The sequence below is a fragment of the Moschus berezovskii genome, chromosome 5 (genome assembly GCF_049115385.1).
Source record: "Moschus berezovskii isolate FMDL1 chromosome 5, NW_MosBer_1.0, whole genome shotgun sequence".
NCBI classification, from domain to species: Eukaryota; Metazoa; Chordata; class Mammalia; order Artiodactyla; family Moschidae; genus Moschus; species Moschus berezovskii.
This window is the reverse complement of record NC_142464.1, coordinates 7,735,113-7,757,920: the sequence shown is the minus strand read 5'-3', so window position 1 is coordinate 7,757,920 and position 22,808 is coordinate 7,735,113. Positions and strand designations below refer to the sequence as shown.

Sequence of the window (22,808 nt, the reverse complement as noted above, 5' to 3'; positions counted from 1 at the left end):
TATACAACTGAATGAAGATTCTAGAAATGGCATCTCAGCAAATATGCTGACAAAAAATCACCTGCATATTCAGGATGTTCTCAAGCAGCTATTTGTTTCCATAGCACCTAAGTAGACAAAGACAAAATTTCCCATTTGTCCCCCAAAGCAGAAAACACCAGTTAGTTTCAAATTCCAGGTTTTGGTAAGGAATGATGATATTTTTCATTATGCATTAAATGATGGTTTTAGATTTTTTTTTCTTTTTTTCAGTTAACTAAAAGTATATTCTTCAGCTATAATTTGAATTATATTAACATTCAATGCAAAGACTGATATTTGTCTTACAAGACAAATCATACAAGTTTCTAAAGTACCATTTTAGTTAGTTTAGAAAGGAAAATGATATAATAAAAGAGAAAACACTTCCATGGTAAAAATGAACTTAGGAGAAGGAGTTCAATAAAATTTCAGCATGTAAAGTCAATTCAATAATAAATGAGAAAGAAGGATTTGGACCATTATTTATTCATTTTTAAGGAATTTTTTTAAAAAAACCTTCTGTATACTTGCTTGCATTTTGCTAAATACACTGGGACACAGAGTCATATAAAACTGTTGCTGTCTTCATTAAGCTTCAGGAAGACAGGGAGAGAGACTGGAACACCAAGGGTTATACTACAAGGTAGAAAATGCTTTATTAGCACGCAGATAAAGGATGCTTCACAGGAGGGAAGACAAGGGACCAAAACAGAAAAAAAAAAAAAAGAAGAAGCTAAAGAGAGACACAAAAGAGACTTCAGAAAATGGGGAAACAATTTTAGTAAAGAAAATGTCTGCCCTTCTAAAATCAGACACATTTAATATTTTGTATAATACATCGAAGATATTCTCATTTTTAAAAATATCTCTCCTCCCAATGATTCTGAGGCTCAATAATGATTACAGGGTACATGGCATGAAGTATGAATATATTAACATGACAAAATGCCGTGGTACACAGTGCCTGATTGGTAAGACTCCACAAGGAGCACAGTTCACACATGTTAACATGAGCTACAGGAACTGACCTCAGTTTTCTGGTATTCACTGCTTCTAGGCACGGTGGACAATCTTTCAAAACTGTACACCTTGTTGAACTTTGAAATAGGTCACTGAACGTTAAAAATGAGTAACTATGTAGGCACTGATGTATAGAAAATACACTTCGTGGTCATATATATTATAAGCTAGAAATAAATGCTTTTAAGTTCCATACATATTTATTTATGCCAGAAAGCTTGACAAACACTGAACAGTCCATGAAGAACGGAAGCCTCTTGACCATTCATTCAAATAAATGTATTCCAACTCTATGCAGCAATACTAATTTACTTGTTAAACTCTGAAATCCTTTGGTTGTCAGGAACAAAAATAGTTTTGAGATTAGGGAACTGGTTTCCCAATTAATTCTTGTGGATGACCCAATTCCCCATGATGTTCATCACTGAGTATTTTTAAATGCATTTTTTTTCATCAGAAGTGATAATCAATTAGGGGCAAACTAAACCCTGTCTTAAAATTTCAAAAACAATGCAAGTCACTTCTGAACGACTTCAGACTAGGCATTCACATCTTGAATGCTGCTTTTGCAAGCTGTCACGTGTAACAGGCTGAATGCATGTGTATACTGCACAGGATTGCCCAATCTATTGGCAATCTCATTTAGGCAGGACTGTCCGATCTACCAACAATCTCACCGAGCCAGGGTGGCTCAATGGAGAGAGAACATCGGGTACAGTGCTTCTAAAGTCAGTTTATACAAATATATTAAAGAAATTTCTTTCTAATAAATACAATATAAAAGCCTTTCTACTCTATGCATAAGTTTACAAAAAAAGCACTTCAAAGATGTCTGATCAAAGCTATTGCCAAAAGATTCTAAAGCCCACACATTTTGTTCCAGATATAATTATGACAGCTACTACAAAAGCAGAAAAAGCAAAACAAGAAAATCTCGGTCTTCCTTAAATGATTTCAGTCCCATTCCGTAAGAGAACAGGTAATGAAAGCCCGTTCAGGTTGTGCTTGTTTTTAAGCAGATATCAATCATTTGGGACCAAATGCTATGGCAGGTTCAGATTTTTTCATTATCGTCAGTGTGGATCTTTTTAAGTGCGACTGGGCTTGCTTGCTTCAGAGACGTCTTGGAAACATCCGTGTGCATGGTGGACATGGCGATGGTCTCATAGTCGTCATCCCGAGACCGGAAATCACAAAAGCTAAAGAAGAACTGCAGGTCTCTCTGGAAATTTTTGTTCAGGAAGCCATAAAATATGGGGTTGACACAAGTGGAGATCATGGCTGTGAGGTGGCAGAGAAGGAACAACAGATTATGGTTGCAGGTAGCAATTATCTGATGGTCCCAGTCAAACACCGTGTTGAAGATGGTGAGAGGCAGCCAACAGACAGCAAACGCCACCACGATGGACAGCAGCATAACGTTGATTCTTTTGGCTTCACTGGACCTGTACTTATTGTCTCTTATCTTGTCCATCATGCTGTTTCTTCTTTTTAAGCGCACGTATATCTACAGGAGGGAAAAAATAAAGAATTCAAATAGAACCATTCACTGAATGAGTACTCCTGTCAAAAAAAGGTAAAGATGAAAATGGTAGGGGGAAAAGGCTTTCCTACCTTGAAGTAGCAAACAAATATAAAACAGAGTGGGCCAAAGTACTGCAGCACCAAGAGGAGAGTGGTATAAGCCAGCCGGTGAGAGTCTGATGGAAATTTGTCAAAGCAGACGTATTTGTCCTTGAACGCGTCAAGGGTCACATTTTGGAATGGCTCATCTGTCAATACTTGATAGATCAGGAAGGGCAGAGAAGAAGCCACAGCAAGGACCCAGATGACAGCAATACCTACGTATGCATGTCTATTACTTGGTCTCCAACCCCGAGGGTTGATAATCAGCTGATGCCGCTCCACGGCAATGAGGACCAGAGAGAAGATGGACACGGTGATGGAAACGCACTGCACAAAGGGATTCAACTTGCACATTGCCTCACCAAAAACCCAGTGGTCCATCAGCGTGTAGACAAACGTGAAGGGGAGACACATGATGGCCACAAGCAAGTCTGAGAAGGAAAGGTTCACAATCAGAATGTTGGTGACATTTCTCATCTCTTTTTGTTTCAAGATGATGATGATCAAAGCCAGGTTTCCAGAGACCCCAAGGATGATCACAGCTCCGTAAGCAAGTGCTAACGTGAATATCATGGCCAAGGGCAGATGACAATCATCATTTTCAAAAGCCAAAAATCGGGAATTCTTCTCTGAAAAGTTATAATAGATTGAATGATTTTCCACCTGAGAAAATGATGTTGAATTCATTTTGACTGGTTTGGCTGTTATAGATGACTTTAGACAAATGGACAGTATGTTTCTTCAAAGCAGGTCAAAGAGTCAACTTATTTTTATTCTCTATATTAAAATCCATTTATAAAAATTATTCTGAATTCTTCATTCCCTTGAACTGAACAATCTGTAAAGAGAAAATGACCAATTGTTTTATCAGTTTTATTGAGGGCAGTCGCAACAAGTTCTCACTCATAGTACAACTTAAAGTGAAGACACTGAAATAAACAAAATGTATTCTATATATACATCTTTTTTAAATAGCAGAAATGGTCCAAACAATTTGAAAAAACTACTAATACTTTTAACTGAATGTACTTATGTATTGAGTTTCAGGAAAATGTAGTGTTCTGTGCATTAGTAAACTGTGTATAAATCCCCTGCCTATAAGTCTTACATAAAGGACCATCAGCACATTCTTAAATTGTAAGAATATTAACATATAAAAAAACAATGCACAGGTTAGAACATATGAAACAGATATGAAACTAACAAAGGAAAACAAAAAAAAAATTGTACCTAATTCTTTCTCTTATTAAAAAAAAAAATTATCAAATTGTATTGATAGCAATAGCCCCATCATACACTGAACTGCTCTTTAGAGAGGACTATTTGGCACAAGTACCTTAATAAAATGATAATTCAGTGAATCACCAAGAAACTTTGTCCTATGAAGGACTGCTGAAAGAACAGGAGATGTTTAATCCAGAAAAGACTTCCTAGGACTCATGCACACATCTTCTCCCATTCTGAATTGGCAGCATTTGGTTCATGGCTTCTGGTTCAGAATATTATGTCCACTCAAGTTAGAAGTAGGACCAAGGGGAGTGGATTATATTAAAACTATTTCACATCTTTATGAGGAACAAGAGTTTAATCAAATGGAACAAACTGCCTGCAAACTGTTCCCCACACATAATTTGTAATTGCTACTAGAAAGTCTGGGAAAGTTCTCATGATGTGTAAGGGATTCAACTAGGGTAACTCTGAAGTTATTTCTGACTTAAAGATTCAGTGATTTTATTAACATGTCAGAAGCTTTCTATGGATTGCTAAGGCTTTGTTCATGTAAATATCTTCCCTCCCCACTAGACTGTATACAGACACAAGGCTGAGATGTAAATTTTAGTTGTACTTTTGATCTTTCACAGCATTTTGTAATAGGAATAGTCTTTTTTTTACCAACAAAACAAATCACAGACAACAGTCTTGTAGACCTTAAAATCTTCTTAAAAAAAAAAAAATCTCTGATTTCCCTTAGATTACTAAGTAAATATATGAGATGGGGTTTCTTATGTTAATTAACAAGCCATTGTGCCTGTGTTAAGAAAGGGAATTGCGGTTCTTTTCTTTCTTCTGTGAGAACAATAAAGAAAATCATGCAGATTTACTTCCATTGAAAAGGAGATAAGAAATTTCATGAATAAAATATGCTTTTGCTTTTTAAGTGGTGCCACTATTGAATCTTTCCTTGAGTGCTTTTGCTTTCTAGAATATGAGGTGTTGTCTGTTATAAAACCACAGCTTATAAAACTGAAGAGTAAAAGTAAAGCTTGCTACCATGTAATGAGAATGGGAGCATCAGGGCTAGGAAAGGCAGTGGAATGATATCAAGTGTGAATGTTATAGAAACTCTCCTCTGTCAGCAGCCTGGAAAGACTCCTGAACTTCCCTGGTATCACACTTTTCTCTCAAGAGTACCAAAGAGAAAGGATATCTTTGTCTCTTAGTGTCTGAAAATGAACTGAAGGGAAGCAAGTGCTAATCTAAAAATTATCTGGAAATTTTGAATTTAAGAATTCAAGAAAAACACTTTTTAACTGGAGGATAATGGCTTTCCATGTGGTGCTGGTCTCTGCTGTACCACAACGTGAATCAGTCACATGCACACATACACTGTTTCCCTCTTGAGCCTCCCTCCCACGCCCATTCACACCTCTAGATCATCAGGGAGCAGCAGGCTGAGCTCCCTGTGCCAGACAGCAACTTCCTACTAGCAGTTTTACAAATGGTAGTTTATACACTTCACTGCTACTCTCTTAGGAATTCAAGAAAATCTCGCATCATACTTCAGAGTCAAGTTGCTAGAAAGGTAATTTAACATTACAGCTCAATTTTCTGACTTTTTCTTTACTGGTAGAACTAGCATGACAGGAAACTGCATCTTCTAACTCCACACGGCCCCCTGTCAGCACACAGGACCCGGTGAAACATGCGACACAGCAATCACTGTGCTTTCTGGGCTGGCCTGACACCTGAACACCACCATCCTGTCCCTCATTTCTGGTCTAACAACCCCACGGGGCATGCCCTGTCCCAGCAGCACCAGTCCCTTCACAGTCACCAAGGGCACTGGCCCGCTATAGCTTCTGCATCTTTGCCTCTTCTGCTCCTCATCATCCATCCAAATTCTACCCACCTTTCAAACCACTATATAGTCCCTTGAATCTTAATTGTCTCCTTTCAATTGTAATATTATCTCTTGAAAGTAGATATTATGTTCATTTCATAGTACCTTACAAATATCAGCTTTAGAATAAAAATGGCTGATGAAGTAGTAGACACTGGGATGGAAAGCTTTTACATGAGTTAATACTAACATCAATAGCTGAATTCCATTGTTGACTGGAAAAAATGCATGACCTAAAAGCTGAGAATTATGTTTTATTTGGTGGACACACTGAAGACTCAAGCCCCGTAGACACCCTCTCAGATCATTCTGAGGGACTGCTCCAGAGAGATAAGGGAGGAGCCAGCATATGTAGGAGTTTTTGCAACAAAAATCAGGTAGTTGGAACATCAAAATATTACTGTTAAAGAAAACAAGACACCTGAATTTAATGAATTTAATGTATTTCTATGTATGAGAAGATACAAGAGTCTGGGCTCACTGAAATACTGTCAGGGCCAGTATCCTGTTTTTCCCTATGTGAATTCCCTCAGGGTACACAGTCCAGGGCAGCTGCAGTGGCTGGTGGCTTGATGGCCCAGCATTCTTTGTTTGTTTGTTGGTGACTTCCTTGTCTACACTATCATAGTCCTTTTACATGCAAAATAGATGCTAGTTAAAATAATCATTTTACTAGGTCAGGTGTGGGGGATGTTCCACTTCGTGAAAAACTAAAAAAGGAATTGTTTCTGAAAGAGAATTCACTCATCCAAGAAATATTTGTTGGACACAATTTTGTGTCAGACGTGGTTTTCATGGAAACAACAGTGACCTTCCTACTGGGTTTCTAGTCTTATGGGCAGAGAAAGACATGAAAAAATAAATCAGTAAAAGAGACAGCACACAAGATGGTAGTAAGTACAGTAAAGAAGAACAAAGCAAGGCAGGGGACCTGGGATTATTGGGAGTGCATTGCTGCTGGGTGGCTTGGAAGGTGTCTGACTGCTTGAGAAGAGGACCCCGCAGTGAGGGAGGGAGCCAGGGAGCCTCAGGGAGGCAGCCCACGTAGAAAACACAGCCAAAATCCTTATGACTGGAGTGTGTGTGGTGCGAGCAGATGAGAAGTGAAACAAATAAGGGAGGGACTATGGGGCAGTAGTTGGAGGGTAAGCAGAGGAGAAACAGACTGCAGAGTGTGACTCCACAGACAGCCTTTGACTTGTCTCTGAGACTAGATGAGGACTTGCCTCGCCGGAGAGTCTCTGGTAAAGACATGAAGTCCTATGATAGTGCTTTAAAATTCTTACTCTAGCCGTTGTTTTCAAGAACTTAAGACAGGACAGGTAGGTAGGTTCATTTAGAGGCTAGTGCATTAATCCACGTAACAGGTAATGGAGGCACCAAGATGTTCTCAGTGAAAACAAAGAAATATACAGTTTATATCTATTTTGCATCTATATCTAAGTTAAAATTTATTTTGACTTTGACAAAAGTCACTACATATGGGACTCAATGCAAACACTTATTAAATTATTACAGTTTATGGGCCACAAAGCTTTCTTGCAGATGAATTTAGGTTAAATCTACTGAAACTCCAGTCTTTGAAATTATCTTTGAATTTATATTTGAAATTTATATCCCTTTGAAATTATATTTGCTAGTCATACCTGTTGAGGAATAGCAGTTTTCTTATTAAGTAGAAGTTACTTTAGCTACATAGAAAATGAAAATTGTTTTTTAGAGTATTCAAAAGACTCCTTTGCTAAGTGTATGTCATTCCACTTGTGTAAAACGGTTCTGCATTAAATAAAAGGTGTATTTTCAGCATATCTAAACATAATCTCAAGGATGATAGTTGTCAAAAAATAACAAATTGAGAATTTACACACATCTTTGACAAAGAAAATGATTTAATACATATTATTCCAATATACACCTCTAAAACGAAGTAGGGACCTAAAGACACTGCAAAATAAAAACGAATGGAAAAATTTTTTTTTTTTAAAAAACGGATGTTTATTTAATTTCAATATAGCTGTCGTGCTCCTAGGAACAAAACAGACACACTACATACATCACCAGTTGGCAAATTAGCCCCCTTCCAAATGGAAATGTTTCTCCATTCCAGTTAGAGTACTGGCCTTTATGGTTTGCTGTTCCTAGAGCTGTTACAACCTGAGAAAACAGCTCTCTGGTCATAACCTGCTACAGGTACATTTTATCATTTATTCAAAACTGTCTGCTCAACTCCCTGCTCAACTACTTCTTTTTGGAAAAGAAGTATCAGCCTTGTTACTTACTAAATTAACCTTGTTAATAACCAAAGTTATTGCTAGTTCATGGACATGAGTTACATAATTCTGTTTTTTTCTCTTCTGGGAGGGCTTGCTCAACAGACAACTGCCTTATAATATAAGGAAAGACTAACAAAGCAGCAGTCACCCACCGAAAAGCAGTAGGTCTTTGGTCATCGGTATGCAACGCAACCTGGCAGACAGCTTTCTGCTCTCACCGGGGAAGCAACACTGTTGCTGGGGGTTCCCGTTCAGGCAGAGCCAGGCAAGCTCTGTGCTTCCCCTGCCCATGTGCCACCTGGCAAGTTATCCTTTCCCTGGGATCACGGTGAGAAGGCAAATCTGAAAGCCCTTTAAAAAAAGAGAAGAAAAAAGAAAGGAATGTCAAAACACATTCCCTCACTTTCCTCTCCGCTAGATTTTCCTGAGTTATCAAAGAACAAATGGGATGTGTTAAATCAAAATTCCTGTCGGCACGCTTACGCGCCCACCTTTTTCATATTGTGTAACTAGGTGAATTGCCCCAGACTGTCTTCATTCCTAACTCTTCCACCCCCTCCCTCTCCGCCACACTCACTCATACACACACACACACACACACACACACACAGTTGCCATCCATTTGTCTGGAGATGTCTCTACCAATAACAATGAGATCGGCGAAGCAGAAAACATCCACAACAGCCAGAAACAAACAAGCAGAGCCCAACGTGAAAAGTGGAGTGCTAGTTGCTCACTCCCATCCGACTCTTTGGGACCCCATGGACTGTAGCCCACCAGGCTCCCCAGTCCATTGAATTTTCCAGGCAGAAATACTTGGGTGAGCAGCCATTCCCTTCTCAGGCGATCTTAGAGATCGAACCCGGTATCAGCCCTTAAAACATTCTCCCTTCTCCAGTCTACCTGGAGACCAATGGACCACTTTGGCCATCCCCATCTCCAATTCATCCACAATTTCCTACCCAGTGGCGCTCCACCACCACCACCACCAGTGTAAAAGGAGCTCAAGAGTTGGATGCTGGAAACTCGGAAGTAGGGAACACGGCGTCTCTTAGTGCGCGGAGCCAGACGGGAGAGGCCAGCTCCTGGGGGTAGGGCTCCACCCAGGAAGCGCAGTGGGCGCCCACCTGGCCCGGGGCGGCTCCCCGCCGACACGAGCGGAACGCGGGGCCGAGGAGGACCCTCCTTCTGCTGTCCCAGCGGCACGTTCCTTCGCAAAACCCCAGCGCAGCCGCCCCGCAAAGGCTCGGGATAGATGTCAGACAGTGAAGGAAGGGGGACGCAGTCTCACCATGGCCAGAGAAGGGGCACTCGGACCCCGTACAGAACCTGGGTCACCGACGCCCACCCCACACCGCAGCGGTCCCGGGTGGCGGGTGGTACGGGGCATCTCGCTATCGCCTGCGCGGGACCGAACCGAGGTCTGCCCGGGCGCCTGCGGCTCCTCATTTCGGGACTCACAAGCCTTTCCTTCCTCTCTCATCCCTTCACCTTTTCAGTGAGAGATCTCTCAAAAGTCAGTCCCTTCAAAAGTGTACACTTGAAACTTACCCTTTCTGCTGGATCCGTCTTTTGGCCCGTTTATTAAAGCGAAAAGGACGGTCGCGGAAGGAAACGGAGTGGAATGGAAAGACCGCGGGTGTTTCTCCGGCACAAATCCTAAAGATCGGTGGGGAAGGAAAGAGCCGCCCCCGAAGCTGAGCTCCACCTAGTCCCGGACACGTGACAGCCGGGTGCGCCGCAGCCCCCCGCACCCTCTCCGCGGTCTCGCCGGAGGCTCGCGGAGAATTCGAGAGGCAGAGCGGAGAGCCGCGCGCGCTGTCCGTCCACGCGCCCCGGCCGGGGTGCGCGCTCGGCGCTCGGAGGGGCGGGCAGGGAGGCGACGCGCCGGGCTGAGGTCCCGCCAGCGCGCCGTCGCTGGCAGTCGGTGCCATCTCGCGGCCAAGGCTGTGCGGGAAGCCGAGAGAAACCCAGCTCCGGGGAAGTAGGTACTAAGCCCATTCCGACTGCGCCGCTCCTGTGTCTCTCGCCTCTCTTGTGATGTTCGGATGTGTCTTATGCCAGACCAGAAGTTTTTTGTTTTGTTTTGTTTTCTGTTTTGTTTTAACAGTGAACAAAGAGAAGACCTTTTAAAACCACAAGTAGCAAATCTCAGATAAGATGGACTGGCTTTTTTGAAGGTTTTCTTTTTTTTTTTTCTTTTTGTTCCGCTAGGAAAACGCGTTGAGTCAGATGTGTTCCCAACATCGAGCTACTCCTTTCAGGGAGCATGAATGGAAAATTCTCCTGCGAGTCAGAAAGTCAGTGCCGTTTCCTAGGTACTTAATCTACTACCGTGTGGAACGCTGTGAAAGAATAAAATAGAATGTACATGGAGTGCATTGATGGAGCAAAACCATCCTGGTGCCTGATGATTCAGGCTAATTGTGATACAATGATCTTAGAAGTTTTACGTAGTTCAAATGGCAACCCACTCCAGTGTTCTTGCCTGGAGAATCCCAGGGACGGGGGAGCCTGGTGGGCTTCCGTCTATGGGGTCACACAGAGTCGGACACGACAGAAGTGACTTAGCAGCAGCAGCAGCAGTGTACTTGGAAAAGTCAAAGTTGTCTCTCTCTCACACACACACTGTTTATTGATGTAGATGACTACAACTTCTTCCAAATCAAACTGTTAAATAATAAAAAGTCTTCCTAATAAAGATACGGAACACTGCCTAGGAGACACTTACAAGCTTTATTACTATAACAACTATGACTGCAATCTGCTTTCGAACAAAAACAGAACAAAATTCCAAAACAAATGGAATTACTTAACCCTTGTTGGAAAATGTCTTATTTTTCTAATTGTTAGACTGATTAAATACTATTTAAAGTTCAATAGAAATTATATCTCATTATTTATATAAATTGTACATAATCTCTGCAGCCCCTCCCCCTCAAAAAAGATTTCTAAAATATTTGTCGTTAGGTATATGGTTATAAGGGGACTTCTCAAGTGGCCGTAGTGGTAAAGAATTCGCCTGCCAATGCAGGAGAGAAAAGAGACACGGGTTAGATCCCTGGGTTGAGATCCCCTGAAGTAGGAAATGGCAACCTACTCCAGTATCTTATCTGGAAAATTCCATGGACAGAGGAGCCTGGTGAGCTACAGTCCATGGGGCGCAGTCATATATGACTGAGCACTGTATTTTAATAAAGTGGGAAAGGGATTATGACCAAGAATCAAAATACCACCATAGGGTAATAAATATACTATAACATTACATATGATCATATTTTTAAAAAACCCACTAATGATTAAAGAATAGTAAAATGGCATATATACTTTCTATTTTCTAAACTAAGGATGAAAACATAGACACTTTAGGAGTTTCAATTATTTGAAGAGAAATAACTCATTTAGGTTTCTATTCACTCTCTGTTTACTCCATCCCTTAAGTCACATTCTGTTCATAGAAACAAATTTACCCCAACTCCTCATCATCAAATTGGATGATTTTACTCTGCTGCAAGAATTACAAATGAAATAATTTAATTCTCTAAAAAGAATACATTTTTATGTAACCAATTTGCTATATCAGCAAATATGTTAGATTTAAGAATATAATTTGGAGTCATTAGGCACTTTCTTTTCTGTGTTTTCCAGGAATACTAATAAAAGCATGTCTGCAAGAATGCCCAAATTATGATGTCCATTGTATTTAGTCATCGTCTTAATTTTTTATAAAGTGTCCCCACCAAGGACAATTTATAAAGCTGCATTCTTGAGACATTAATGCCAAATACTAATCTTTGAAAAATTATTGGTCTCAAAGACTTTTTTCTACTTCAAATTTTATGATACAAAGGGAGGTTTTGAAACTCTGAATGAAAACAGATTTATACAGTTTTCTAGGAATATCGTTTACTAAATACTTTTTGCAATATGTGAAATAAAAAACTTATACACACAGTATAATAAGATCCTCTTATAATGTAACCTTATAGAAGATCTGAAATAAGCAAAGTAGTATGAATTGCTCAGAAAATGTGTTAAACAATAATCTGAATTCCTCAAAAAGATTAAAAAGTATGAGTGTTAAAGATCTTTTTTTCTTTCTATGAACTGTCAGTTGCATACTTTCCTACTTGAGATTAAAGCTAGATAAAACCTAACCTTTGCTAGAGGGAGAGAATTTTTTGCATCTTGTGAAATTTCACAACAGCCAGATCTATAAATCCTGATTGGGAGAATTAAATTAGTGACTTATTCTCATGTTCTCTCAGGCAACAGTCTTGTTCTACCATTTAAACAGAAGCATGGGATCTATACCTTAAACCTCTGTAGATCTCAGTTTTATCATTTAAAAATTAGAAGAGCTTTATGGTCTGGTGTGGTAAATTCCATGATTCACTCCTTGGACAGATAAAAGTCTGTCACTATATTGACTCTGAAATTTACCCACTGCAATTACTTTACTGGCTGCCTGATGAATTTCTGCTATAAAGGTTAAAGTTCCTGAAATGTTGTTAGGTCTTGATACATGAGAATTATAACAACATCATTCAGAAAAATATTTTTTATTTAATTTTGTTGAAGTGTAGTTGACTAGCAATGTTGTGTCAACTGAAAAATCTTGACAGGAATTAATGCTACCTGTGAAAATTAGAATGTAGATAATATTGATTAGAAGGAAATTCCACTTGGATAGAACTTACTGTGAAGTACGTTGGTGAATCAGTTCATTATTCTATGAATTACTAGATGCAAATTTTTCCTTCTTTCTGTGAGTTACCTACTGCTTTTCTTTGAATCTATGATGCCATAGAATGTAAGTTGCAATGTTATTTTATGGACCACCAAGAAAGAAAAAATGCTTCCAGTAAAGAAATGACATACAATCATTTGTAATTAAATCTCAGAATATTAAAATATTTTTAAAGTACTCATCTTTGAACCAATAAAATATAGTAGGTAAAGAACTTTGATTAAATTGGTTAGTACAAATGATCCGTACAGTCACTTTATTCAGCTACCTTTTTGAGAGAATTAACAGAAAGTAGTGACAATTGATTTAATTAAAATGTTAGTCTGCAAGTATATAGACAATTCAATTATCTTCATAGTATAGTAGAAACCAAATATTGGTCATAGATTTGCTCTTGATTTGAAATGGGAATGTACTCAAGGAAGTAGGCTACAAATTTAGAGCATTTGTTAGAAAATTCTGTCAGAAGAGATTATATGACAATGATCTTAAAATTACTTAGTAAATACTTGAACATTTTTCTGCAATTTTGTCCTGTTAGACACTCTTTAAACATTCAATAAATGTGTAATGTTATTTTACAAAAATGTAATGCTATGTATGTATTACATGGTATAATGAAAAGAGCTTTGTCATTGTACTACTATCACTTTTTATTGTAATCACTACCACTCCCTTCATATCCTTTCAAACAGGAGTAGGTATAGCTAGAGAGAAGGGCTAGGATGAACACCAGCACTGACCTTCCATTGTCCATGACAAAGGTCTCTGTTCATCCCGCCCACCCCACCCCACCCCCAAAATCCCAGGCTTGGCATTAGACCCCTTCTCAACACAGCACATCAGAAGATCGGACTTGGTCCCATGATGTAAGGCTAATTCCCATCTTGAGATTGAGCAGTTTTTCCCCAAAATAAGAGCAAGATTCGTTTATATGCATTTAAATAATATGGCAAATTAGCACAGAGGTGGTATGAAATGTTCCCAGGTATCACTTTGCTAGGGTAACTATTCCTCATTCACCTGTTTGTTTAAGGTCTAGCTAAATCTTTTTTTTTTTTTATTCTCAGGTACACATATCAATAAGTTTAGAATGAGGTTTATATCCAAGTATGGTCTATGGTATAACCCAACCCTTCTTACCCTAGGAAACTGCATAGCTACCACTCTCCACTAGTATTGTATATTGCTGGAAATAACTCAACTGTGCAGAGTATTACAACAAGAAGTTCAAAATCTCAGCTGAGCCTTAAATGTTACTCAGAAATTCTCAGGCTTGGGGACTCCCAATTCCCCTCCTCTTAGAAGCTATTTCAATTTGCCACCCCTCTCCTCCAGCCTTCTACCTCATACCCTCGCTTCAGTGGACTTTCCCTTCTTTCTGAAAGGAGTAAAAGCCACTAGGGTATTTTTTTTGATGGAAGTAGAGTTGATTTACAATGTTGTGTTAGTTAAGGAGTCAGTCAGTTCAGTCACTCAGTCGTGTCTGACTCTTTGCGACTCCACAAATCGCAGCACGCCAGGCCTGCCTGTCCATCACCAACTCCCAGAGTTTACTCAACCTCTTGTCCATTGAGTCGGTGATGCCATCCAGCCATCTCATCCTCTGTTGTCCCCTTCTTCTCCTCCTGCCCCCAATCCCTCCCAGCATCAGGGTCTTTTTCAATGAGTCAACTCTTCGCATGAGGTGGCCAAAGTATTGGAGTTTCAGCTTTAGTATCAGTCCTTCCAATGAAAACCTAGGACTGATCTCTTTTAGAATGGACTGGTTGGATCTCCTTGCAGTCCAAGGGACTCTCAAGACATTAAGGTGCACAGCAAGGTAATTCAGTTATATGTTGGAGAAAAGAAAGTGCAAGTCGCTCAGTTGTGTCCAACTCTTTGTGCTCCCATGGACTATACAGGACATGGAATTCTCTAGGTCAGAATACTAGAGTAGGTAGCCTTCCCTTTTGCAGGGGATCTTCCCAACCCATGGATCAAACCCAGGTCTCCCACATTGCAAGCTGATTCTTTACCAACTGAACCCCAAGGGAAGCCCAAGAATACTGGAGTGGGTAGCCTATCCCTTCTCCAGTGCATCTTCTTGACCCAGGAATCAAACCAGGGTCCCCTGTATTGCAGGTGGATTCTTTACCAACTGAGCTATCAGGGAAGCCCTCAATTATATGTATGTGTATATGCACAAAGAGAGAAAGAAAGAGATTATTTTCCTTATGAGGGCTTCCTAAGTGGCTCTAGTGGTAAAGAACCTGCCTGCCAGTGCAGGAGAGGTAGGAGACACAGGTTCAATCCCTGGGTTGGGAAGATTTCCTAGAGAAGGAAATGGCAATCCACTCCAGTATTCTTACCTGGGAAATCCAATGGACAAAGGAGCCTGGCGGTTACAGTCCATGGGGTCACAAAGAGTCATAGAGAGAGGTTCTTTTCCTTATCAGTTCAGTTCAGTCACATAGACTTGTCGACTCTTTGCGACCCCATGACTCACAGCACACCAGGCGTCCCTGTCCATCACCAACTCCCGGAGTTCACTCAAACTCATGTCCATCGAGTCCGTGATGCCATCCAGCCATCTCATTCTCTGTCGTCCCCTTCTCCTCCTGCCCCCAATCCCTCCCAGCATCAGACTCTTTTCCAACGAGTCAACTCTTTGCCTGAGGTGGCCAAAGTATTGGAGTTTCAGCTTCAGAATCAGTCCATCCAATGAACACCCAGGACTGAATCTCCTTTAGAATGAACTGATTGGCTCTCCTTGCAGTCCAAGGCTCTCAAGAGTCTTCTCAAACATCACAGTTCAAAGGCAGCAATTCTTGGACGCTCAGATTTCTACACAGTCTAACGCTCACATGCATACATGACCATTGGAAAATCCATTGCCTTGATTAGACGGACCTTTGTTGGCAAAGCAATGTCTCTGCTCTTTAATATGCTATCTAGGTTGGTCATAACGTTCCTTCCAAGGAGTAAGTGCCTTTTAATTTCATGGCTGCAAGCAGCATCTGCAGTGATTTCGGAGAACCAAAAAATAAAGTTTGACACTGCTTCCACTGTTTCCCCATCTATTTTCCATGAAGTGATGGGACCAGATGCCATGATCTTTGTTTTCTGAATGTTGAGCTTCAAGCCAACCTTTTCACTCTCCTCTTTCACTTTCATCAAGAGGCTTTTTAGTACCTCTTCACTTTCTGCCATAAGGGTAGTGTCATCTGCATATCTGAGGTTATTGATATTTCTCCCAGCAATCTTGATTCCAGCTTGTGCTTCTTCCAGCCCAGCATTCCTCATGATGTACTCTGCATATAAGTTAAATAAGCAAGGTGACAATACACAGCCTTGACGTACTCCTTTTCTTATTTAGAACCAGTCTGTTGTTCCATGTCCAGTTCTAACAGTTGCTTCCTGACCTGCATACAGGTTTCTCAAGATGTGGGTCAGGTGGTCTGGTATGCCCATCTCTTTCAGAATTTTCCACAGTTTATTGTGGTCTACACAGTCAAAGGCTTTGGCATAGTCAATGAAGCAGAAATAGATGTTTTTCTGGAACTCTCTTGCTTTTTCCATGATCCAGCGGAAGTTGGCAATTTGATCTCTGGTTCCTCTGCCTTTTCTAAATCCAGCTTGAATATTTGGAAGTTCACGGTTCACGTATTGCTGAATCTGTCTTGGAGAATTTTGAGCATGGCTTTACTAGCGTGTGAGATGAGTGCAATTGTGCGGTAGTTTGAGCATTCTTTGGCATTCCCTTTCTTTGGGATTGGAATGAAAACTGACTTTTCCAGTCTTGTGGCTACTGCTGAGTTTTCCAAATTTGCTGGCATATTGAGTGCAACACTTTCACAGCATCATCTTTCAAGATTTGAAATAGCTCAACTGGAATTCCATCACCTCCACTAGCTTTGTTCATAGTGATGCTTTCTAAGGCCTACTTGACTTCACATTCCAAGATGTCTGGCTCTAGGTGAGTGATCACACCTTCATGATTGTCTTGGTCATGAAGATCTGTTTTGTACAGTTCTGTGTATTCTTGCCACCTCTTCTTAATATCTTCTGCTTCTGTTAGGTCCACACCATTTCTGTCCTTTATCGAGCCCAAATTTGCATGAAATGTTCCCTTGGTATCTCTAATTTTCTTGAAGAGATCTCTAGTCTTTTCTATTCTGTTGTTTTCCTCTATTTCTTTGCATTGATCGCTGAGGAAGGCTTTCTTATCTCTCCTTGCTATTCTTTGGAACTCTGGATTCAGATGCTTGTACCTTTTCTTTTCTCCTTTGCTTTTCGCTTCCCTTTCACAGCTATTTGTAAGGCCTCCTCAGACAACCATTTTGCTTTTTTGCATTTCATTTCCATGGGGATGGTCTTGGTCTCTGTCTCCTGTACAATGTCACATACCTCTGTCCATAGTTCATCAGACACTCTATCAGATCTAGTTCCTTCAATCTATTTCTCACTTCCATTGAATGATCATAAGGGATTTGGTTTAGGTCATATCTGAATGGTCTAGTGGTTTTCCCTACTTTCTTCAATTTAAGTCTGAATTTGGCAATAAGGAGTTCATGATCTGAGCCACAGTCAGCTCCTGGTCTTATTTTTGCTGACTGTATACAGATTCTCCATCTTTGGCTGCAAAGAATATAATCAATCTGATTTCGGTGTTGACCATCTGTTGATGTCCATGTGTAGAGTCTTTTCTTGTATTGTTGGAAGAGGGTGTTTGCTATGACCATTTGTTTCTCTTGTCAAAACTCTATTAGCCTCTCCCCTCATTCATTCTGTACTCCAAGGCCAAATTTGCCTGTTAAAGCAGGTGTTTCTTGACTTCCTATTTTGCATTCCAGTCCTGTATAATGAAAAGGACATTTTTTGGGGGTGTTAGTTCTAAAAGTTCTTGTAGGTCTTCATAGAACCGTTCAACGTTGGCTTTTTCAGTATTACTGGTAGGGGCATAGGCTTGGATTACTGTAATATTGAATGGTTTGCCTTGGAAGCGAACAGAGATCATTCTGTCATTTTTTTAGTTTGCATCCAAGTACTGCATTCCAGACTCTTTTGTTGACCTTGATGGCTACTCCATTTCTTCTAAGGGGTTCCTGCCCACAGTAGTAGATATAGTGGTCATCTGAGTTAAATTCACCCATTCCAGTCCATTTTAGTTCAGTGATTTCTAGAAAGTCAACGTTCACTCTTGCCATCTCCTGTTTGACCACTTCCAGTTTGCTTGATTCATGGACCTAACATTCTAGGTTCCTATGCAATATTGCTCTTTTTCAGCATTGGACCTTGCTTCTATCAGTCACATCCACAACTGGGTATTGTTTTTGCTTTGACACCATCCCTTTTTTCTTTGTGGAGTTATTTCTCCACTGATCTCCAGTAGCATACTGGGCACCTACCAACCTGGAGAGTTCCTCATTCAGTATCCTATCATTTTACCTTTTCATACTGTTCACGGGGTTCTCAAGGCAAGTATACTAAAGTGGTTTTCCATTCCCTTCTCCAGTGGACCACATTCTGTCAGACATCTCCACCATGACCCGCCTGTCTTCGGTGGCCCCACACGGCATGGCTTAGTTTCATTGAGTTAGACAAGGAGCTGAGAGGAGCTATTCCATATTCAAGGTTAGGAGGGGAGGCCATCAAGAGATACCCTTCGCCCAAGATAAGGAGCAGCGAATGCGCTTTGCTGGAGCAGCCGTGAAGAGATACCCCACAACGAAGGTAAGAAACCCAAGTAAGACGGTATGCATTGCGAGAGGGCATCAGAGGGCAGACACACTGAAATCATAATCCCAGAAAACTAGTCAATCTGATCACACGGACCACAGCCTTGTCTTTTCCTTATAGGTTATTACAAAACATTGAGTATAGTTCCTTGTTCTATACGGTAGATCCTTATTGGTTATCTGTTTTACATCAAGTTGTGTTTATATGTTAATCTTAAACATTGAGTATAGTTCTTGTTCTATACAGTAGATCCTTGTTGGTTATCTATTTTATATCAAGTAGTGTATATTGTTCATCTCAGACTTCTAATTTGTCCCTACCTCCTCTTTCTGCTTTGGTAACCATAAATTTACTTTCTATTTGTGAGTCTATTTCTGATTTGTAAATAAGTTCATCTGCATAAATTTTAAGATTCATATATAAGTGGTATCATCAGATTTGTCTTTCTCTGCCTGCCTTTCTTCACTTAGTATAATCATCTCTAGATCCATCCATGTTGTAAAAATAGAGTTACCAGATGATCCTGAAATGTCATTCTTGGACATGTATCTAGAGAAAACCTTAATTTAAAAAGATACATGCACCCCAATATTCATTGCAGCATTATTTACAATAGCCAGGACAGGAAAGCAATCTAAATGTCTATTGACAGAAGAATGGATAAAAAAGATGTGGTGGCAATATTATTCAGCCATAAAAAGAAGTAAATAATGCTGCTTACCATAGGGTATTTATTTTCTTTCACATCCCTCGTTTTGGCAGTGAGTCCTCCAGCCTAGCTGATCCAGACTCCAGGCATTAAGTCATACCAACCCTCTGAATTTTCCTAGATGATGCCCCAAATACCACATCACAGACAAGCTATTGCTGTTGTCCCCTCTTGAGATGCTGACTGACTTAATCACATAGATCCTATGAGTTGTTGTTTTCCTATTAAATTCTGAGAAGTTTGTTACACAACAATAACATAACCAAAACCACCAGTTTGTTCAACAACTCACTTTTCTTGACTCAACACTTAAAACAAAAACAACTCCTCGCCCTTGTCCACCCTTGTCAGAGATTCTCTTGGCCACTCCTCCAGGAATGAAGCCTTTCACTCCAGGCTGTGAGTGTGCCTCAAGTGGCCCACTGGAATCTACTTTTGCCTGTGTCACCAATGACTACACCTGGGGACAGAATTCAGACTTTCTTTATGATGCATTTGTCTCATTTGACCATCCTCTCCTGGACTTTTATTCTCCTTTGACTTTACTAACTACAATTCAGGTGGTTCTCTTTTCTTACTTGCTGTTTGTCAGCCTTCTTCCCCAGGATTTGCATCTCTTAGGTGTCTCTCTCACTAGGATCCCGTTATATCAGTGAGCCAGTGATGACCCCTGAGTATTAGCCTAAAATGGTGTCCATACTGTTTACTTCTTCACAGCAGACCAAGACACCAATGCCAGACTGCACCAATCTCAAATTCTCACACATCTAATAGAGTCCAAATAAATATATTTTTAGCTATTTAGAGCCTACCTACTTTATGTACTCTGAGAAACTGCACTCAACATCTGCTAACCATAAATGACAAATCCTGCAACAATGAAACACACTCATCTGATGCTGCCCTTCAGAGCTTTCTGACCCAAGTCTCCCCATCTTGCTGGTGAGTGGCATTTTCTAAATGTCTCTAAATCACTCTCTATTTTCTTCTTCTCCACAGGGGTCTCCTTGTGCCATGCTCTTTCTGAGTCGTAGCCCATACTGCTATCTCTGGGAGGTGTCTTGCTGAGAGAAACTTCCCTGTCATGCAAGCCTGTTCAAGACCGGTCAAATAAAACCTATACCCCATGCTTTTCCTGCTACTGTCTCTTCCCTGATCAGCTCTGAAATTCCCACATTTAACAGAGCTCTTCATCTGTATTTTTTCACAATGAAGCATAGTCATACCTTCTGCCATCAATGACTCTCTTGTACTCCATGTGAAGTGCAGACCTCTCCAGGTCTCTTTGGCAAACATGCTGCACAGCTAGTGGATGTGATCCAAACCCGTGCCATCATCTCAGCCCCTCAAGCCAGAACCTGAGGATCATTCCCGGCATTGCCCTTTCTTACACACACTCAGATTCAACTGGTCTCAAGTGCGATGGGTCAGTTGGCAACTGGTCACACATTGCTGTTGATTTCACAGCATGATATCTCTCAAATGTGTTCTTTTATATCCATCAAGCTCTAATTCTCTACTGAATGGTCCTTCTGCCACCAGCTGCTGTCAAAGCAGTTCAGTGATAAAACTTCTCAGCTGAAATCAAGTAGTTTCTCTCTAGAGCCTTCAAGAAAAGTGTGAACAGTGTTCTTTTGAACAAACATTTTCAGTGTGATCCTCTGTCCCCTCCCAAACTTTGGTTAAACTGAGCTGTCTTCAGTCTCTGAATGTCGCTGTTTATCACCTCTGTGTCTTCTCCCCTACTCTTTACTTACCCACCCCCTCCATCTGCTGGTTTAACTTGCACCAATTCTTTCAACTTCAGTTCAAATATCTTCTCAACTACAAAGCCCTCTCCTAGATTTATCTCCCATGTCTACAGATTCCCCCCATGGGCTGAATTTGTATTTATATTCCTATTTGTATTCCTACTGGACTCTGAGTTTATTTCAAACACAATATATTGTAGACAGTTATATAGTCCACAGATCTACAGCTAAACTGTAATCTCTGGAAGGCAGTAACTTTTTTTTTTTTTTTTCACTTCTTGAAGCTTAGCATCTAGAATAATATCTGGTGTTTCATAAGATACTGAAAAAAGTTTTGTTGAGGGATTGAAGAATGAGAAGTAGGATAGGACTATATAAGTTACAAACATCACAAATCTAGTCCACTTGTTCATCTCAAACATTAAAAAATATCTTTAGCATTTGTACCTATGATGATTATTATTATTTGTATACACATGAATCACACATATATACCTTTTTTACATATGATTACTAGACTCTTCTTGATTCTTCTTATACTTTTTTATTTTCCTAAATGTTGAATTCTGCTTTCCGCATTCAGTGTAGGCTTGAGTGATGGACCTCACTGCCTTTGAAAAGGAATATAATGTCTAGTAACGAAAATGTCTCATAACTTTTTCTACTTGCTGAATAATATACTATTAAAAGCTGGATTATCCATGAGCATAAAAGTAAGAAGATAATAACAGATGCATTTTTGAAGAGCATTCAACCATATCCACTTTTGATTCTGAGCTTATGCTTTGAACCCATTCTCTAAACATCCTTTTTAAAGACTTAAAAATAAACTGACATACCAAAAATAAATAAACTATTTCCTTTTCATTTCCACTTAAACAAAAAAAGCTATATTTAGACTTAAAACTAGATTTAATATTTTAGCCATGAAAATTCACTAAGAAATGGAAATTTATCTTAAAATAGTATTGAGGTGATATTTATCAACATTTTTTTGAGGAGTTTTAACCTACAAAAGGGAAGCATATATGACTTATTGTGAATTTTTTTGGTAGAATATTGTGTTTCTAAAGGAATCCATGTTCTCATTTTTTAATATTTTTTGAAATAAAAGTCTTAAATAATGTAATTAGATATAGAATAATTTGCTTTAAGAAACACAACTTTTAAGAATGAATTAAATGTTACTATAGAATTATTACCAGTTGCAGGATAGAGAAGGTACAAAAATAATAGGAAATTTTATCAACAATATTTCTTTCTTCTTTGTCTTCCCCCTTACCCAATATGAAGGGGAAACAAATAATGTTTATGACCATCAAATTTTTCTGCAGATCCAAAAAAGGTATTTTTCTACCCATATATTTGTAATGTGTGCTTGTTAATGGCATAGGTATTCAGAGCTCAAAGTGTAATTAGAGACCTCCTCCATGGGCTTTGGTTCTCCGTAAGGACGCAAAAAGCCTAAGTTCTTCCCTTTTGCAATAAAGTTTATTGACAATAAAGAAAGAAAGAACCCATCTCTCAAGAGAAAGATGGGTCCCGCCAAGGGAGGCGATGGCCCTGAAGAGCTGGGGTACAGAGATTTAAAGGCAATGGCCATTTGCCTAATCCAGGGAGTTGTTCATTGACAGTCTTGATTGACAGCTGCACGTTATATAAGAAGCTGCTCTACTGTAGCATGTCCTTCCCATAACTCAGTCTGTTATAACTAGATGTATATATTCATCTAATATTTATGAACAGTTAATAAATCCAATGGCCACCGAAGGTTACTTTAAGACATGATAGCGGAGAAGGCAATGGCAAGCCACTG

General features: G+C 39.9%; 1 protein-coding gene across 2 annotated transcripts; it reads right to left on the bottom strand.

Moving 5' to 3' along the window:
- Positions 1 to 500: 500 nt before the first annotated feature.
- NPY1R (neuropeptide Y receptor Y1) lies at positions 501 to 9,886 on the bottom strand. 2 transcript variants are annotated; one of them, XM_055435010.2, is made up of 4 exons: positions 9,613 to 9,886; positions 8,214 to 8,412; positions 2,656 to 3,505; positions 501 to 2,548 (listed from the first exon to the last, which is right to left on the bottom strand). In XM_055435010.2, the coding sequence occupies exons 3-4, from the start codon at positions 3,352 to 3,354 to the stop codon at positions 2,096 to 2,098; spliced, it is 1,152 nt and encodes a 383-aa protein (XP_055290985.2). In that variant the 5' UTR covers positions 3,355 to 3,505; positions 8,214 to 8,412; positions 9,613 to 9,886; the 3' UTR covers positions 501 to 2,095. The 2 variants fall into 2 exon arrangements, with proteins under 2 accessions (XP_055290985.2, XP_055290986.2); XM_055435011.2 differs by lacking the exon at positions 8,214 to 8,412.
- Between the last annotated feature and the right edge of the window lie 12,922 nt (positions 9,887 to 22,808).